General features: G+C 42.7%; 1 protein-coding gene across 1 annotated transcript; it reads right to left on the bottom strand.

The window, feature by feature from the left end:
• Positions 1-1,458: 1,458 nt before the first annotated feature.
• On the bottom strand, positions 1,459-18,567 carry secisbp2l (SECIS binding protein 2-like). Its single transcript, XM_041938696.1, has 18 exons — positions 18,339-18,567; positions 13,866-14,068; positions 12,445-12,772; positions 12,181-12,319; positions 11,301-11,524; positions 10,474-10,498; positions 10,178-10,293; positions 9,608-9,718; positions 9,366-9,476; positions 8,750-8,917; positions 8,415-8,556; positions 7,847-8,022; positions 7,547-7,679; positions 7,272-7,434; positions 6,007-6,227; positions 5,277-5,431; positions 4,946-5,165; positions 1,459-4,250 (listed from the first exon to the last, which is right to left on the bottom strand). Exons 1-18 carry the CDS (start codon positions 18,357-18,359, stop codon positions 3,634-3,636), a joined length of 3,273 nt encoding a protein of 1,090 aa, XP_041794630.1. The 5' UTR covers positions 18,360-18,567; the 3' UTR covers positions 1,459-3,633.
• Positions 18,568-18,736: the final 169 nt, after the last annotated feature.

The following is an 18,736-nucleotide window of genomic DNA, read 5'->3' as shown; positions in this document are numbered from 1 at the left end:
TCTTATTGTCCAGCATCCAGCGTCCTTAAATCATTGGATGGGATTCCGTCTTTGCATTACAGGAGATTCAACTCACCAGCGTGGGACTGGGGGTGTCCTGAGGAGACTAAAGTCCAGCCTGCGCCGCTCCAGTCATGCTCAGCATAGTCCCGTCCTACTGACACATACATACACTTTCTCATTCAGTTGCCAGGCTTCCACTTGTGCTTCACCTCCACATCAACTTTCCTCCCCTCTCTTTCTGAGGCGCAGCAGAATTGTGCAGCTTTTATGAATGAACTTTCTCTCTCTGTCTCTTTTTTTATGAATGAGAGTCTCTCGCTCACTTCCTCTGTCTCTCTATGACGGTGCATGCAGATGAATGTGTGAATGGAGCAGAGGAGAGATTGACAGACGGCCCCTAAGGCTCTCTCCCCCTCCCTCACCCATAAACTACCATCCAATCACAGGCGGGCAGGGTGACTCATGCTGTACACACACACATACACATACACACACACACACACACACTTACACACTGAAGTAGAGCCAATACAGTACATGAGTGCTCTGTTCCTCTCCTCTAACATCAGTTGCACCTCAGAGATGCTGTTAAAGTGTGTTATTAATACATTATTAGCTTGTCTTTTCCATTTTCTCTTAATTTCAGAAAATTAGGGTACGAACTGTGGAAATAGCTCAGATTGAATCGATTTACAGAATAAAAGACAATCCATAGTGTTCCTGATGCACTGAATATTCAAATGACCTGCATGAGCACACAAGAGGAAGGGGATTTAACTGAGACATTTGCATTTCTGTTTGATTCCTATCAGAACAACACGCCAGGCACCGACTAAAGACTGTTTTACATACCGTAGTTATTCCTGATTGAAAGATTATTGTGTAACAACAGCAAAAGGCAGGCAGGGTGTAGCAGCACTTCCATACTGATTACATGACGTTTAGCAGCGAGGAACTAGTTCTGACTTCAGGATTTTTCTTTGAAACAAAGGCATTACAGATAACGTGACAACTGCAGACTGTATGTGACAATAAAGTCTTCAGCTCTGAGTGCATTAAATTAGTGCACAGCACAGCTTTGTCCCCTCCTAGTGGTCGTTCCGTAAAACTGCAATCTGTGACAGGCTTGGGACTTGCCATTATTTAAATGATCGATTAACCTAAATTCTACTTTCTAAATTAATCAATGCATCATTTTGCCGATAAAATATTGGAAAGGAGTGAAAAAATCTGATTTTCTCAGAGGACAAAAGGGCTTATTCAATAGTCCAAAACCTAAAGATATTTAATTTACTATCATATACAACAAGTGAGAAGCGTCAGATCTTTATGTTTATTGGCTTGGAAGGAGTGTTCCGGGTTTCTGCTTAAAAAGTGACTGAAATGATCAAACTAGCTGCAGATCCATTTCCTCTTGCTCTGTTGAAGCTCTCCTGCAATCTGATTGTGTTGATAAGGCACCAGTGGACATAAGATGAGGCAGCAGGCAAACGATTTACATAAACAACATTTTAATGATGTTAATCATCAGTCCATATAGGTTAAGAGATAATATGATTATGAGAAACAGCCTCTAACAATGTTGCTAGTGATGTACAGTCTGAAGGAGACGGCCTTAAATATCCATATAAAGACGAGGAACACGCTGAAAAAAGTACTTCATTGAACCGTTTTTTTGTTTTGTTTTTGTTTTTTGTTCACATTAGTTACAAGACCTTTACCAGTACGTATTTACATAGTGCAAAAACACACTTGCGGTCAATTAACATACTTCAGACACTTTGATGGAAGTCGGAGCAATAAGAAACCTGCACACAGCATAACTTTCATCAAACTAGAAATACTTTCAGAATCCCAAGTATGATATTTAGTACAGCGTCATCTCCCATCCCAGGGCTTCACATTGCATACAGCCCGACATACTGCATTTACACACCGCGCCACCATCGACTGGCTGAAATCTCACCATGTTTCACTATCAAATACCATTATCAAATTGGATTCCAACTGTTTAAATGTTAAAACTATCAAATGGCTTTAAGAAAAGGATGATTGTATTTTTTAATACAATGCAAAATCAAAATCTCTTTTGTACACTTGTATTTACAAGGGTTCATCGTTAGTATGTGCATGACTTTGTGACAACTTGTTTGACTTCCACTGGCGACTCTGCCCCAGTGATGGAGCTCCTCCGCCGTGGGGGACTGACTTTAGGCTAGCGGTTGTAGCTGGAGCTCACACAATCTGTCTAGAAAATCTAGAGGAGATCTACAGGAATTAATTGTAAGCACTGTAAACCTGGGAATTGTTAAACCTCATTAATACCAGTAAGCACCTGCTTTTCCTATTGGTTAATTTAAGCAGAAATATTTAAAGGAAACAGAGTCCAACTGCTTTTTTTTTTTTTTTTTTACCAAAACATGAAATACCTGTCTGGATGGAAGGATTTAAAAAGTGTTGATGATACAACGGCGTCTAAAAATGGCGCAAGGTCATTACAAGTGAGAGACAGTTCGAGAGCCCCCCCATCAAACGGCAAACACCAGCAGAGAGAACAAAACAGGAGCACTTTTTTTTTTTATGAAGCACAGACAGCATCCGGGAGCTTGAGACAATTCCAGTCAGAGGAGAATAACCCCCAAACAGTTTCACACGAGGCAAGATCAATATGACAAACCATTATATACTGTAGTAGAACCACATACACAAGGTTATATACACAAAGCTTGTTTTGCTTCTTAGAAGTTAAGTCGGTTGAATCATCTGAACACAGAGTGGGTCACTTATTATCTGAACATTAAAAAACACTTTCTGAAGACTGACGAGTGGGAGTGGTTTTGGTAGAAAGACAGAACCCCTGACACTGTAATATCTGTGAGGGAAGCTAAACACCAACTAAGCAGTAATTAAGAAATGCATGTCACTCCTTTCCTCATGGAGCAGTCAGGTGAAAAATACACGCACACACACACACATACACGCATTATTTACAAAGATAAAGCTAATGAACACAGCAAAATAAATGCAACCTATGTGCCTGCAAAACACACACACACGCATACAAATACTTGCAGAGCTGTAAACCTTCTGGGCTCTGTGTAAAGTAAGATGGGAGCTGAAAGGTTCCAACCTTCCTCCTCTGTGAGCTACAGACAGCAGTTCAACATTTATTTTTTTCTTTTAGCGCTCATCACTTGCTCCCAGAAACGTTCCTGACTCCAGAAGAGTTCAGCTTCGGAGGAGGAAAACCAAAGACTTCCCTCTGAATTCAAGTGTAGCAGGTTATGGGCAGAAGAAGTGAGGGCATCCTTTTTAACTACAAGATGAGTATTTTTTCCTTTTTTTTTAAGAAGTGTTGGTGTCAATTAGTAATCCCTCACTCAGACTGTTAGTTGTCGTTTGGTCTGCAACCCTGTGTATTTGTGAGTTGGTCAGTTTCTCTGTATTGTGTTAATGCTGTGTGTGTGAGTGTGTGTGTGTGTGTGTGCCTTGGTCAGTTGGTTGATACCTGAGATTATGTCTGGTGTCAGGGGTTAGAGACAAAGGAGAAAAGCTGCTGGCTGCTGTGAAGAAGGATGTGTGAGGACAGAGGGAATGAGTGTATGAAAGTATGTAAGAACAGAGGCCACATCAACCCGTGACCTTCTTGGCCTCCACTTGCTCTTTGACCTCTGCCACCGTCTCTGTGATGTCTGCTGAATCGAGGTCCTCCTCGTCCTCACTCTGCCCCCTCTCCTCTTCGTCGTCTTCCTCTTCCTCCTCCTCTTCCGTGCTCTCCTGGCTCTTTCCCAGCTGCAGGTTTTCCAGGGTCTTTGACACCCAGGATTCGATGCGGCTGCTGAGGGTGGGCACCTCCACAGAAATAGGTTCAGGAGTGTAGTCCTCCTCCTCCTCCTCTTCCTCCTCTGCCTCTTCCAACATCCCGGGGACCAGGGTGGAAGTGGTGGAGGTGATGGAGGAGTTCAGCGGGCCCCTGCAGCTCCCGTCCAGCGAGCCCGTCTCTGTGCTCTGCTGAGAGGCCAGCTCCAGCCGGTCGTCTGCCCGGACCTCGTCTCTCTCTCCGGTACCCTGTGTCAGAGGCCCTGCCCTGGGCTGGGGAGCTGCGGGGCCTGGAGGGGCGGTGCTGGGGGCGGCTGGCAGAGCCTCACTGTCCCTCTGGGGGGCTGTGGAAGGTGCAGGGCGACTCGGCTCAGCCTCTACAGGCTCCAGGGCATCTGAAGTCTCCACCATACTCCTCCAGTTAGTCTCTGAAGGAATTAATTGATTTGTTATGCTTCATTTTCTTATCTCAGCAACATTACAGACAGTGGTGGCAAGTAACTAAGTACATTTATTCAAGTACTATACTTGTACTTACTTCCGCAACATTTATCCAACAACTATAGTTATTTTTTAAAGATTTTCTATTAAAAAAGCCTAAAAGATTTAGATTAAATCAGTGGTCCTCATGACTCTTTTCAAAGACTAGTTGGGGCCCCTCGTCACATGTTTCAGATGTCTATTACTCGTTAGCAGTTCAAAGAAAAGAGAATCGCCATCAGATGCTTTCTGGTTTCATCTAAATCACTGTTTGAGGACAAAGAAGTCGAATCATCTATAATTTTGAAAAGAGGAAACTCAGAGAAAAGTGAATATAATGAATGAATTTTGAGTAGCAGGACTTGTTTCTACCCAATTAATCATCTCACAACCTCTCAGATGTATCTAGTGACCCTTTAAGAATTGGCCCGACCCCCAGGTTGGGAAAAAAAACCCTAATGTAGCTAAAAACATCCATCAGCTACTGCAGCAAAAACACTTTTCACACATTGATGCATCAGTATTAACAATAACTGGTACTTTGACTTAAGTAAAGGATCTGAATACTTTTTCCACCACTGATGCAGAGAACATAAACTACGACGATAATGAAAAGCGGGCAGCCAGAAACGAGGGAGCTTACCATACTCCTTTTCATTGACCTCTGAGATAGGCTCAGAGAAGATGGAGCAAAAGGAGATAGCAGACGCAGCAGAGTGGTTGCGGGAATGCCCCATGTGGTGTGGGACTTTCTTGTCGTTTTTCAGAGCCTCCTCGGCCTGCTCCTGCTCCAGAGCTGACACCATATCCTTGTAGGCCTTCCTAGCCTCTTCTGTCAGAGACACCAGTCGGTTGAAGAGACCCTGAGGAGGACGAGGGATCCAACCAAGTCAGTAAGCGAAGAATTAAGTATTAAAAGAAATGTGTCACAATAAAAAGAATAAAAGGGTTTTTAATGGATGGCAGTGCCTTACCTCAGCTCCAGAATAGTTGAAAATGCCAACCACGCTAACAGGCACTAGCTTGTTGACGCAGCGTCCAAGAGCTTTTCTGCCCAAGGCAAACACGAACGGGATCTCCTGCTCCCGGGCCATGGCAATTACATTATATAAAGCTTCATCCAAACCGCCTGCAACGCAGTGAACAATCAGTGACTCAAATGTATAAAAAGAACAGAAAATATCTGCTAACGACTTGAGCACAACATAGCAAAAACGTGCTGTTCTTAATATCCGAGTTGGGTGGTTTGTGCACAGTGTATGCCCTCTGACTGACTGAGTTTTTCTTCTTTAGAAATCTAAACCTGCAATAAGGGATGTTTTTTCTCACTTGAGGTCAGCTGCTGTGAACACCGCATTCACTAAAATGATCATCACCTTTCAAGTTGATAGGGTAAACTTGTTAGACAAGTCTGAAACAAAAACTTTGGTCTCACCTCCAACCCCTTGAGGGAAGTATCGCTCATGTTCAACAGCTAGTCGCTTACTGTGTCTGTCTGACACTTGGTGCTGTGCAGGTAGTGTGCACTGGATTTTTTAGGCTTTTTTTGCCAAAAAACTCTCTAAATTCCTTATAGAGCAAAGTCATTTGATACATTGTCATAAAAACATCTATTAGAGCTGCTTTAAACATGTTCACAGATCAGGCCTCAGACTATCTGATCAAATCTGGACTTATGGTTGACGGTGTTACAACATTCTTTACCTTTGGCCTGGATCTTCTCACAGTTGGGAGAGATGATAACACACTTAATCTTATGCAACTTCATGTGCTTGGTGACCTCTCTGAGTCCCATGACCAGGCGACGTTTGGATTTGGCCTTGGTAGGATCCTTCTGGTAGACCCGCTCCTGGAAGCGAACCAGTTCCTGCAACAGCAGAGTCACGCTCTCGTCGATCTCCTTACTCAGCACCTGGTTACAGTACCTGTAGAGGGAAAACACATGAGAGGGCAAATTAAAAAAAACAGTGGCGGTTAGAGATGTTAACAACAGTGTTTTCATCTTTTGGGTGGCTACCAAGCTAACCATGGGTTATGTGTTAATATTAACACATCACTAATATTGTGACAGTTAATGTAAGACTTTAGAACAATTGGTTTATTCACCTATTAGTGAACTGAAGAAAAAGAAAATCTGCACCATAATTTTTGATAATCGATTAATTGTGAAAATAATTTTAGAAGCAAAATGCTAAACATACTCTGGTTGCTGCCTCTAAATTGTGATTATTTGAAGCTCGCTTTAGATTTTGGAGTGTCGGTCCAACAAAACAACAATTTTGTGGTGACATTTCACAGATCAAACGAGGAATTGAAAAAAAAAAAAGCATCGGTGCAGTCTATGATGAAAATAACTGTTCCACTTAAAATGACTCAGAGGTTTATACAGCTCTTCAAGCAAACTTTGTTTTGCTGTTTGTTGGTTATGATATTACACTTTGAGTCCTTTCCTGAATCAGGATAACATCCCAGCGGCTCTGTGTTTTCATGAAATATCCATCAGATGGTCGACGTAGTGTGGCCTGAGGAACCAGCGTCCCGGAGGTCAGAGCTGGGAGGAGGCGCTTGGCCACAGAAGCCTTTTGGATGCTTTAAATGCAAAATCTGTTAGAGGAGGGCACGCTGGGACAATAGGCCTACAGCAGAGGACACTGAGGGACAAAGCTGCGTTTGTGACCACTGGCATACATTTTAGCTGAGAAGGGACAATGTGCTCGGCATCTGTGCCATACTCTACAATTCATTATTGTACAGTCCCGCCCTTAAAAACACCCATTAACTTTCAGAATATGCATCTCACAGCCGAGGCTCTGTGATTTCTGAGTGGGACAAATATTCGCTTTGCAAACCATTTTTTGTCGCCACGTTGTGCATTTTTGAGACACTTCAATGCCGGGGATTCCAGCAAAAGGTCTGCCCCGCTCAACATTCGATTTCTCGCTCCACGCGGGGTAAGACAGCGTACTTACTCTCGGAATCGTCGGCTGTGGATCTTGGTGATGGCATTTGAAGCCATGGGACTCCCAATGCCAGAGCTGGCAGGAGAACCTTGGGACACTGGGGTGATGCTGTATGGAGAGTTCTGACTGGCCGGGGAGAGAGATGCATCACTGGGCATACTCAGACCATTGTCTGTGGCAGAGACCAGAAACAACAATTAAAAAATGCATTATGGATAAAAAAAAAAAAAAAAAAAAGGGTAAAACTGCAGTGTTTTCACTTCTTTAAGATGAATTACCCTCACCTTCTTGGGAGGCAGGCTCTCGTGCAAGATCATCAGTAAATTGCAGACACTCCTCCCCATGCTCCTCCTGGCCTGAAGACTCCTGTTCTACACTCACCTTCCCCTTCTTCCCCTCACGTTCCTTCAAGATAATCTATCCAAAAACAAAACAAACACAGACTGTCAAAAACAAGCCGCTTAAAAAAGATCTGCAGGTTCAAAGACCAACAATCCTTTAACCAACCACCAATTTTTGTGGAGGGTCAATAACATCTTCCCGCCACGTCTCCTAACTGATTCATTTCAACTTAAATCATTAACCTTCTTCAGCGCTGTTGGCCGTTTTACTTTGGGGATCTCTCTCTCCTTCCCTCGCTTGATGCGCGGTGCAGTGGAATCAAGGGAGTTATGTGGGGCAGAGTACGGCTGCTGATGACCCTTCAACATGGACGGCACACTGGTCGAGGCTGAAACATGGAACGGAGTGGTTGTTCCAACTGGAGAGAAAAGTTAACGAAGTTAGTACACAGGCAGAACATGGATACGTGTACATGTATGTGTTCAGTAGGTGACTAAAAGTTTGGCTTGTGAGTAATATTAAGTTCAAAAGAAATAAGTTGGGTTTGTGCTAGCTTCGGTGAGTCTGACAATCACTGTATTTTTAACACGTTTTCATGGGCTCACTGGGACCTTAACAAAAGGCACAAAAGGCCAGACACTCTAAAACGCAGCACAACTACAGAATGTGGAAAGAAGAAAGTCCTAAATTCCAAACAAGAAAAGGAAATTTGCAAAGAAAAACACAGTAACCAGTAGATCATCACTAACACTGAACACAATTTTATTTTTTTTATACCACTTGCTAGCGTCTGATAGATTTAATGAATACCTGTAAAAGAAAGTGGCTTAGTATTGTTGAGTTGTCTGGCCTTCATAGCCTGCTGATGTTTCTCCAGAGCTGCCAGCATGTCTCCCAGGTCCAGCTCGACAGAGGTTTTACTCTTCTTCCCTGCTGCTTTGGTGAATGCCTCCTGCGGGAGCGGAAAGAAAAGGCAGAGCACGGTCACACCTATGAACCAGTCAAATACAACTGAAGGTCAGAATGGTCATCATAGCCCAGGCCAGTGGTGAGGACCAGGATTGACAAAACAAGGTAGAGAAAAGCATCTGCAAGACATAATGAGTCAAACCTACATGACCAGCAGACATAGTGCAGGATTGTACCTGTAATTTCTTCTGTTCCATGCTGATTTCAGAGTACTCCTGTGCAGTGGCCAAGGCAGCTGCCAGAGCCTTCTTCCTCTGGCTCTTGGCCCTCTTGGGAACAGAGGTGGTAATGGGGATAGGTGTCTGCACAATGTTGATAGGGGAGTTTTCTGGTAGGTTATCCAGCTGCGATGTGTGTAGAGATACAATAAGTATTTAGTAGGGGTGTCAAGATCGACTGATACAAGAGTCAGAGATTCAGCCGCATAGATGCACAACCACAGATCTGATCCAAATTCTGCAAAAATGTAGCAGAAAATTATAATTGTAAATAAATTACATTAATAAAAGATATTAGTCATACCCATTAAACAATGAAAAATATAAAATCCTAAGTGCAGTTGAATTAAATTTTATTGAATCTGCTTGGAATTGCAGAGTTTGATACAAATTCATGTGTACTGTTTTTGTATGAGATGGTCAAGTGTGTGTCTAAGTACGCATCAAATCATCTGAGAGTGAAAGAGCATGTTTGTATGTTTGTTGGAAAGTATGTTGTAAGTCCTGGAAACAGTCAGCACATGACACTGAGAGCCGTCAAAGACAGTCATTGTCAGAAAGCACCTCCCCTTACCAGGTTTTTGGGCAGTTTAGGTTGCGTGTGCGTCTGGGCTGGAGTCGATTCTGGTTTGGTGTTGCGTTGGACAGCCCCTCCAGTAGCCAGATCTGGAAACTCATCTTCATCCTGACAAACACGTAGAAAACAATTCAGCACAACAATTAAATTCTGCCTAAAATAAATCTGTAAGGAGTGTGACGGTAACGGTGCTCATTGAGAATTCATCACAATGAAATTCACAAGAAACCGTATCTCACCTCAAAGTAGAGGGGCTCTGGAGTGAGCTCAGTGCCACTGACCACTGCTGGCTGTAGCCTTTGTTCTGACTGGTTGGGCGGCACACGCCCTGTATAGCCACTGTGGAAATCCTGAAATGCAGAGACACACAGAGACCACAGGAGTCAGACAGGGTACCACCATAACTGTGTTACTGTTTGTGTCACGTAAGGGAAACACGGTCGGAGAGGAAGCAAACGCAACCATACCAAAGCTTGCAGACAGCACATATGGCACTGCATCACTACTTTTGGTGCTATTTTTTTTGTTCAGTTGTTGCTAAACTACTGCTTATTGCTGTCTAAGTGCATTTTCTGTTCCCTCCACATCACCAGTATCCGGGCTCTGCTCCCGACAGTTGGAACAGAGATTTACTGTACACTGAGCCCTCCTCACCTACAGTTCAGTGAGCATTGGTGCGACCTACAGGACGGAGCCTTTTTGCAAAAATTAAAAGCATTTTATCTATTCTCATTACTTAATACCAGAGCTGTTCGCCTGACATAAAGCAGCCTTTGACCCAGTGTCTCCTCCAGTGGGATCTACTGTACCTGTGAAAAGTTCCTCTGTTCAGGATTCTTCCTCTGGTCTGCTCTGTGAAACTGGCCGTTTCTGTCCCCCCAGGACTTCGGGGTAGCCTGAGAGGCTACATTTACCCAGGTACCTGCTGGAGGATTGAAAAAAACAAACAAACAAAAAAACAGCAAAAGTAACTGTCAGTTAAAACAAAAATCACCATTAATTTTCAAGATAATAATATTAATACAGGATGCACAAGAAATACGGCTATGAAGGAGCAGTGTGAAGATGTTCAAAAAGATGATTCAAAAACATGCATTAAACTTACCGGTCATTACACCAGCCTCTACTCCCTATAGAGCACAGAAAATATGGAAAGGAGATATGTTAGGAATAAGCAGTGCATGTTAAATATGCCAGTAACACTGTGAGGGAAAAGGTCATTTAAGGACTACACTACACCTCAGCGTTGCATGTTGCGTATATTTCTTAGTTGTTCATCCTGTTATATTTTTGATCTCTACCATAGTTGCTAAAAAAACCAAAAAAACAAACAAACAAACAAAAAAAAAACCTGCCATGGCCATAATAATTATTAGCACTTGTAAAAGCATGATAGAGAGGAGCGCTCAGGCCGTAAAACAAAGTATATTCTACTTATTCAATGAAATTAAATGCCTCTGCGTGATATCCGCTTTCAATCTACAATTAAAAGAAGCTCGGCTAAAATTTCACAATTTGCAAACATCATTTCATACTTGCAATTACACAATTAATAATAAAAAAAATCATCTTTAAGCAGTTTATAGACCTGATATGCAGCTTTAGCAGAATTGCAAAACTGAAGAATATGTTAAATGTTTCTGGGACTTTTTCTTACAAATTTGCTTGTGGCTTAGTTAGTTGTTACTCGGAGGCTGCGTATGACTCCAACAAGTTCCACCAAATCAAATGTCGAAACCAAAGCTATCTTTATTTATGCTTCACGTGTTAACGATTAGTTTCAAACCTCTTCCTCAACAGCACCAAGCCAGAATCCAGGATGTGTTGTTCTGACGGGCCCGATTCTATCAATACTGTTTATGAGTTAAAACAAATTCTACAGTTTACTATGAGCCTGTTGCGTCTGGAGCTGATGCTAAGTAGCCGACTTACTGTTGGTGCTGCTGTATTCTCTGCGGTTCGCTGTGTTACCCCTGCCACCTGGTTGTGTTTTGGGCTGCAGTAGCCGCTGTCACTGTCTATATCCGCCTCGCTGGCGCCCTGCTCATTGTAGATTTCACCCGGATGGGACGCCCGTCTTCTCTTTGTTCGGTTCTTCCATAGCAGGGGACTAGCCTGCTCAGCAGCACTCCGCCCAGACACCTCGCCAGGGAAATCTAAGGACAAGGTCAGAAAGATTTCAACCTGAAATGAACTTGTTAGACAATGATGCAAAGTGGAATAAAACTGATACCAGCCAGCATCAATAAAAAGGCAACATAAATACTGTGGATGAATCAATGGAGACTCACTGAACACAAACTTGGACCAACTTCACTTTGATCTAAATGCTTGGTTTTTTTCATGCGTCATAAACAACAACTGAGTAATGAGTAACAACTATTTACACAGGATCATTAGCTTTCTCGAGATGACAGACATCACTGGTGACATCATGGAAACCAGAAACTCAGCATTCCAGCTCTTTCAGAAGTTAAACACAAGCATCATCAACGTCAACCCGTAGGACGAGACAACGCTCTTACTGGCATTGTGTCCTGTTTCCTCACTGACAGGAAAGATTCTTCTTTGCAGGCAAAGCAGCTTACTGTAACAAAGTCTGGAATGTTTTGGGCTTTAGCTTCCTGTCAGACACAGGACTGAAGAAGGTCAATGACGTTAACCATATACTTAGCAGGAAATTCAGACGCAGAATTGTCCCACTGCTACAATTACCAGGCTCTTTGTCTTGTTTCTTTATTGTTAAAAAGCCTCTGTACACACCCTGAATGGTGGGACTGTGTATCTTCGACTATTGCTGCACTGTCCTTACCCGTCTGCTGTGCTGCATCCACCAGCATGACTGTCTTGGTCCTACCATCAGGCCCCAAGGTGCACACCTCCTTCTGGACAGCTACACTCCTGGTAGGAGGCCGGCGACCCCTTGGAGGCTGGCACACACCCAACTGTTGCTGTAGGAGAAAGAAAATGAGGCAGGGGCATGCTGACTAAATAGACGTCGGACACTTTTTAGTGATACAAATAACATATGACGTCAACGTGACAGTCTCACAATGAGGCTGTTGACCTTCTGTACCTTTGGGAGGACATTAGGGCGGGCCATGCCTCTCCCCCTCTGACTGGCCATCCCATATGCTGGCCCCAGAGGTAGCGGTCTATCACTGACATCTGCTGAGACAGGGTTGACCACTCCAGCTTGCACAGGACCTGCATAGGTGCCAGGGAAGGGCTGATAGAAGCCCATCACAGGTGGGCATGGAGCAGGCATAATCTGGTAGTAAGCATAGTCATTGGAGACAGGAGGCTGGGGGGAAGACAAGATGGGGTAGGCCAGGTATGAACCACCAGGGCTAGGGTTAGGCTGCTGCCAGCGCAGCTCCCCTCCATTGTACATAGGATGTTGTCTGTAAAGCAGTAGAGAAGTAACATGTTAAATTATTTCTGGGATTCTACTCTTTCACGTAAAATCAAATAATTCTTCTTTGCCAATGCTTTCGAATGAACAAGTGTGGATTTTAAAGGCTGTGATGAAGGTAATTTTGTCATAATACTAAACTTTAAAGCTGCCAAGTGTTATCTTAATGTAGGTCAACTTTGGGTTAACTGTGCACCTGTGTTACATAGGAAAAGAGGAGATTAAAAATAAGTATCAGATAATAATTAGACTCTGTATTGGTGGATACTCAAGACTAAGAGGCTCACATACTCATTTTAGAGAAACACGATTGTGACGTCCTGAATTAATCACAGCATTGTGCAAATTCTTTTGGACTTTGCTTCCCTTATCAAAATGCGTTCCAGAAAACTAGATTAAAGCCCCTTCAGCAAAAGAGGGGCTCAAGAGAGGGGTGATACCAGTCTTAACATCTGTAATGCCACAGTGACATGCATGATGGTGTGTTTGTTAGGGGGTGTGTACATTGTATGCAGAAATGTTGATAAGGATCCAGATGACATTTTCACAGCCAGCCTACTATAGTGAGTATTTCCTTGCATTCAAATAGGGGGGAAGGAAACAAAGGAGCGGATGTGTGCAGGATACAGCAGATCACTTCGGACAAAGAAAGAGCCACTGGAAACATAGACTGTGGTCTCGTGTAAACTCTGTAACTCTGGGGAGATTTCCATTCATAATTAAGTATTCTTAAACTGCAGAGCATCTAATGGCTCCAACTCAATACAGTGTTTAAAGTATCTCATCATGACCTCTTTTGTGAAATACAACATTAGGGACATGATGTTCTTTTCTTCCTCTTATAGTAAAACACTGCAGTAAATGACTTATTCTGAAAATAGACAAGGTCCAGAGAAGAGCAGAGTGTTTTTAGGCAGTGCAAAATGAGGACACCAGACTTTCCACAAGGCCACAGAGAAGGCAATATTACTGCCAAAGTTAACAGCATTGGCAAATATCATGAACCAGAACCACTGGTGCTATTAGCTCAGAGATAAATGGGAGTTCCCAAATCTCCCCCCACTGTGACAGGGTAACAGTACCTGTTGGGTTGGTTCTCCTGGACGAAAGGGTAGCAGGTGATGAGGTAGCTGGGTATGGGAGTGGTTTCCACCGCTCCATTGCCTGCCCCTATACCTCCCCCTCCTCCTCCTGCCTCTCCAGAAAGACTCATGCTGACTAGGGATCCTTCAAGACCTTTCTTCTGTGGGATGAACGGTTCCACTTCGGCCGAAAGCTTCACATCCTGCACAAAGACAATCATGTCATTTTATTGTTGTTATTGCCATCCCACATCTCTAAAGTGGGATAGCTGTTGGGTGTAAACAACAGCCCACCTACAAAAACCCACCTACATTCCTCCATGTTTTGACTTAATTGTTTGGGTAGGTTTGTCTCTCCAGGGACTAAAATGTGTAAGACTAATGACACAATTTGCCAACAACTCTTAAAACATTGTAAAAAATGTACTTGTACAACCCTGATTGAAAAAGGTCTGAATGCTGTACAAATACATAAATATTAACAGAATGTAATTCTGAATTTGATGCAGCAACACGTTTCAAACAAGCAAGCAACAAAAGACTGTGAAAGTTATGGAATGCTCCAAACAATGATCGAACAACCAAAAAAGGTCCATTGGTAACAAGTGATAGCATCATGAATGAATGTATGAAAGGGGCATCCTTGAAAGGCTCAGTCATTCACGAGCAAGGATGGGGCAAAAACATGACTGTATAGAAGACATAACTACCTGGGCTAGGGAACACGTCGTAAAACTGTTCTTGGTAAACAGTTTGTTAGCACATTATTGCATTCTTGTTATTGACATTTTACACGGCATCGCAACTTTTTTGGAATTGGGGTTGTTCTATGTTGAGGCATTTAAGTTACTATCTTGAATGCTGAGTGTCTGAGAGAGAGAGCTGTACACAGTCTACCAGCCGCCTGACCAACCTCTCATTTATTTAGCTGTAATCACAGCTGAGCCCTACATTTCCTCATAGTGTTCCAGTTGGTTTACAGTCATGAGTGCCTACAGCTGTCAATAAAAACGCTATCAGAGATTAACAAAAGGACATAAAACCTTTGAGTTCAAAGATGACATAACACACAACTGCCAGAGGATCTCAGCAAGTACACAAAACAAGAAGAGATTAAGCTATGTGACGAAGAAATTTGCAGTTGGATAAACACAAGCAAGAATACAAACAATATCTAACTTCTTGCTAATATGGTCTACAATGAGGAGCGTCTAAGTATCTCAACGCTAACAGCGGTTTATTATTATTTTTTTAATTCTTTTTATAATAGCTATCATCTACTAAGCTATGGATAAAACAACATTTAAAACAGATAAAAGAAAATGGAAACAGGTAGTAGAAGGTGCTTATTTAAAGATGCTGTCTGAAAATGCTATGTCATTCAATCTCTCAAAGCCTCTGACAAACGATGGATTTTGAGAGTACCAAGGAACTAACAACAGACTCTGCCTTTGCAGACTATACCGGGGGTTATTTTTCCAAATTAAGAACTTACTTAAACAGTTATTAGTTCCTAACCAGTTCTAAACTCGTGAGAAAAGTGAGGAACAGCAAACTGGAAGCTGCACTATGGTGGAAAAGAATAACAGGCAACTGGCAGAAAACTGACCCTTACGCACGACTGTAGCATTACATTTCAATACATAGAGCTTTGTTGCACTCAGACACGAAGGCCATTTCCCGTGTACAACATACCACAAGATAGACACACAACTCAAAGCCATATAATTATAAAGCAAAAAAAAAATCTGACATTTACAGCAGGCAAAAGCATAACAATGCACTAACTTCAGGTCTTCTTCATTTCAGTCTGGTTTTATAACTCTCCAGATTTATGGCCTGGACACATAGCCAGAAGTCAGGTTATAGGAAATGATACAGCAGGCCACAGAGAGGCCAAAGATTAGAGGCCTGGGGCACTGGAAGGCTGGCATGGGACTGAAAAACTGAAGTACTTCCAAGCTCTATCAGCCAATTCAGACAGCTGCTCTGCAGAAAACAGAGGCAGCCTCGAATGGAAAAGATATGTTTAATGATGACACCGACTAAGGCAGGTCTATGTGTCTCCTTAAAATAATTCAATAAAGGAAAAACTGAATATAACAACATGCCACCGTTTAATGTATAGCACTGTATGCTTAAGATAAAACCCACAGACTAATGCCTTCACACATTTTACAACACACTAACGTAAACGTAACAATCCCTTTCTACAGGTCTAATAGCAACATAATATCATGTTTCTTAGAGCCAGTATAAATGCATTAACTTTTATTTACATGCTTGTCTGACAAAGTACACTATCAAGAAATCCTCAAAAAAAAAATGAACAACACGCAAAAACTGTGACAAAACAACATTTTCTCAGTTTCCACCGATTTTGCTCTGCGTGTCAAAGAGTTATTGTTTTAATATCAGAAGACTTTAAATAGTGAAGTAACTGGAATAACCAACTTGTAGCAAAACCCCAAAATATTTTTTTCCTAACTGACAAAATAACATAACCACCCTCTTGTCCTGTCCTTCACTTTCTTTTAAATTGCTGTCTAGGAGCATCTTTTACACCTCTGAGCCCTCTTCATTTGACATCATGGTGGCACTGGTCTAACCAAAAGTGGCAGCTCTGACCAAGAGGTCCCATTAAAATAATCTGCTATTTTGCAAAGGATGAGGAGAGGTGACAGGGTTCAGAGTACAAAGACGCCCCCTCACTTCTCTGAAACAGTGGTCGAGATGCATGAATAGAGCATCAGTGCAGCCAGTGGATGTCACACAGACAGCTATTGTTTCCCACTGCTACTGTCTGTGGGTGGCTCTTTCACTTTTCCTTAGGTAATCTATAAACCCCATCCTATCTAAACAGCGTATTGGTGAATGGACAGTTGTACAGTTATGAATTAGGATTTTTACAAACCACCAGGGAGTTATAGCAGCCTCCACGCTTAGACTGATATGGCTGCAAAGATTTAGGACTACCGTAGCTGGTCTGAGCCAATGCGATGGTACAGTATAGCAGATAGGGTGTTGTTATAGGATTAAGTTTGAGAGGATAAAGTAGGGACAGTACTACAGGATAAGCTAATTATACAGCAAGCCATAGTATGGAGGCTTCATGTGCACTGGTGGTGAATCTTGAATTCTGAACAGTAGTGGTGAAATCCAACCATAAAAAAAGTTATGAAGGAAAACAGAGCTGGGCAGAGGATCCATGTCTTGATCTGACTGTGTTTTGACCATGTGTGTCTTTGTGTACTTGTGTGTTAGTGAGAGAGCGAGTGAGAATAGCTGTGATTGTGAAAAAAGCAATGAGGTCAGACCCAGATGTGCATTCGTTGGGGATGACAGATCTCGGAGTGATTAGACAGGAGGCCACTGATCTCTCACAAGCCTCTGTTTGTGTAAGCAGTTATTCTCACACCAGTTGCTTCCAAACACTAGCAGATGGCATCTGTTTCTGTACTAGAAGCAGGGTGGGCTCTGTAGAAAGCAAAGCATATGCATTAAAGCTTTTAAGAGGTTTCACATTAAGGAGGAGGGGGACAGAATTAAGAACAGAACTGATGAGTATCACAACACTAGATTACACACTTCCAGATGCATTTAGTCACAAGATATGACACATTTGACCTGACGAGTGTCGTGCTGTCAGCCAGACGCCAGTGGGCCACCTTCCAGGTTAATCTGAAGCATTGACAATACGCCTAGGGATACCAAACCCAAACCTCAACCAAACTAAACTTTCAGCATTGCAAACAGCGTCAGAGGAATGCCATACATGCAGAAGAACCAGACACGCCACAGCTATCCACGAAACCTCCCCCCTCCACCGACAACAACACTCTCATGCACACATTCCTACCTGACAGACACCTCTTAATTAACTCTAACGTCTCCAGGTGGGATCAAATGAAATATTTTCATAAATTCTGCTGGCTCTGGCTACATCTGTAACAAAATGACGAGCGCCGTCAAATGACAGCTGGGGTATTTAGCTTTGGCTAGCTAGCCAAGCTAACAGTTAACACGGACTGTCTTTCAAGACTTATCTCAGATAGATATTGTCATGGAAATAAATCTAAGTGATTTTGTAAAATGACCGAAAGCACATGTACTGTGACAGAAGACAAGAAATGTCCATTATCTTTTGTTAGGAACAGCGGTTACCGTTAGCTGGTTTAAGGTTAGCTTACTAGCCAAATGGGATAACTGCACTGCCGCTTCACATGACAAAACACCAAAACATACTGTGCTGTTAGTATGGCTAATGACCTAAATATCTAATTTAAGTCACCACTATTCATCGCTGCGACCTGTAATTACAATAACGGAACAGCGGCTTGGTGAATAACGTTAACGAGACCTCAATTTTGGGCCTCGGCAGAGTACACTAATGATATATCCCCTCTTCCAGCTAGAACTTTAGCAAGACCCCCAATAAAAACAGATACTTTAAAAATTAAACGGTAACGTTACCTTATTGTCACTAGCGTCCATGTCAGTCACCAACGCCGCGACAGACCGTCATTGACCACAATGCGGACGTCAGGATCTGGGCCTTTTTAATTTTTTCATTGTAAATAATAATCACCGAAGGCTTACAGACACTCACACCCAGTTCCTACTAACCGCTAACTAGACCCCACCGCTGTTGCTAGATGCTGCTGCGTCAGCTAGCTGCGCTCTCCACAGACTAGCTTGTAGCTTTGGCTTAGTGCGACTGAGCTAAGCGCTGTCAGTGTAGAAATGGGAGTCACCTGGAACGGAAACCGTCGAGGCCCAAAAAGCTTTTTTTACTAACTGGAAACCGCAGGATGTCACGAGTACATAGACACAGTTTCAAAATCAAAGGATTGTTTTATGTGTCATTTATG

Source organism: Chelmon rostratus, chromosome 1 (genome assembly GCF_017976325.1).
Source record: "Chelmon rostratus isolate fCheRos1 chromosome 1, fCheRos1.pri, whole genome shotgun sequence".
Taxonomy (NCBI): Eukaryota; Metazoa; Chordata; class Actinopteri; order Chaetodontiformes; family Chaetodontidae; genus Chelmon; species Chelmon rostratus.
This window is presented reverse-complemented; position numbering and strand designations above follow the sequence as displayed.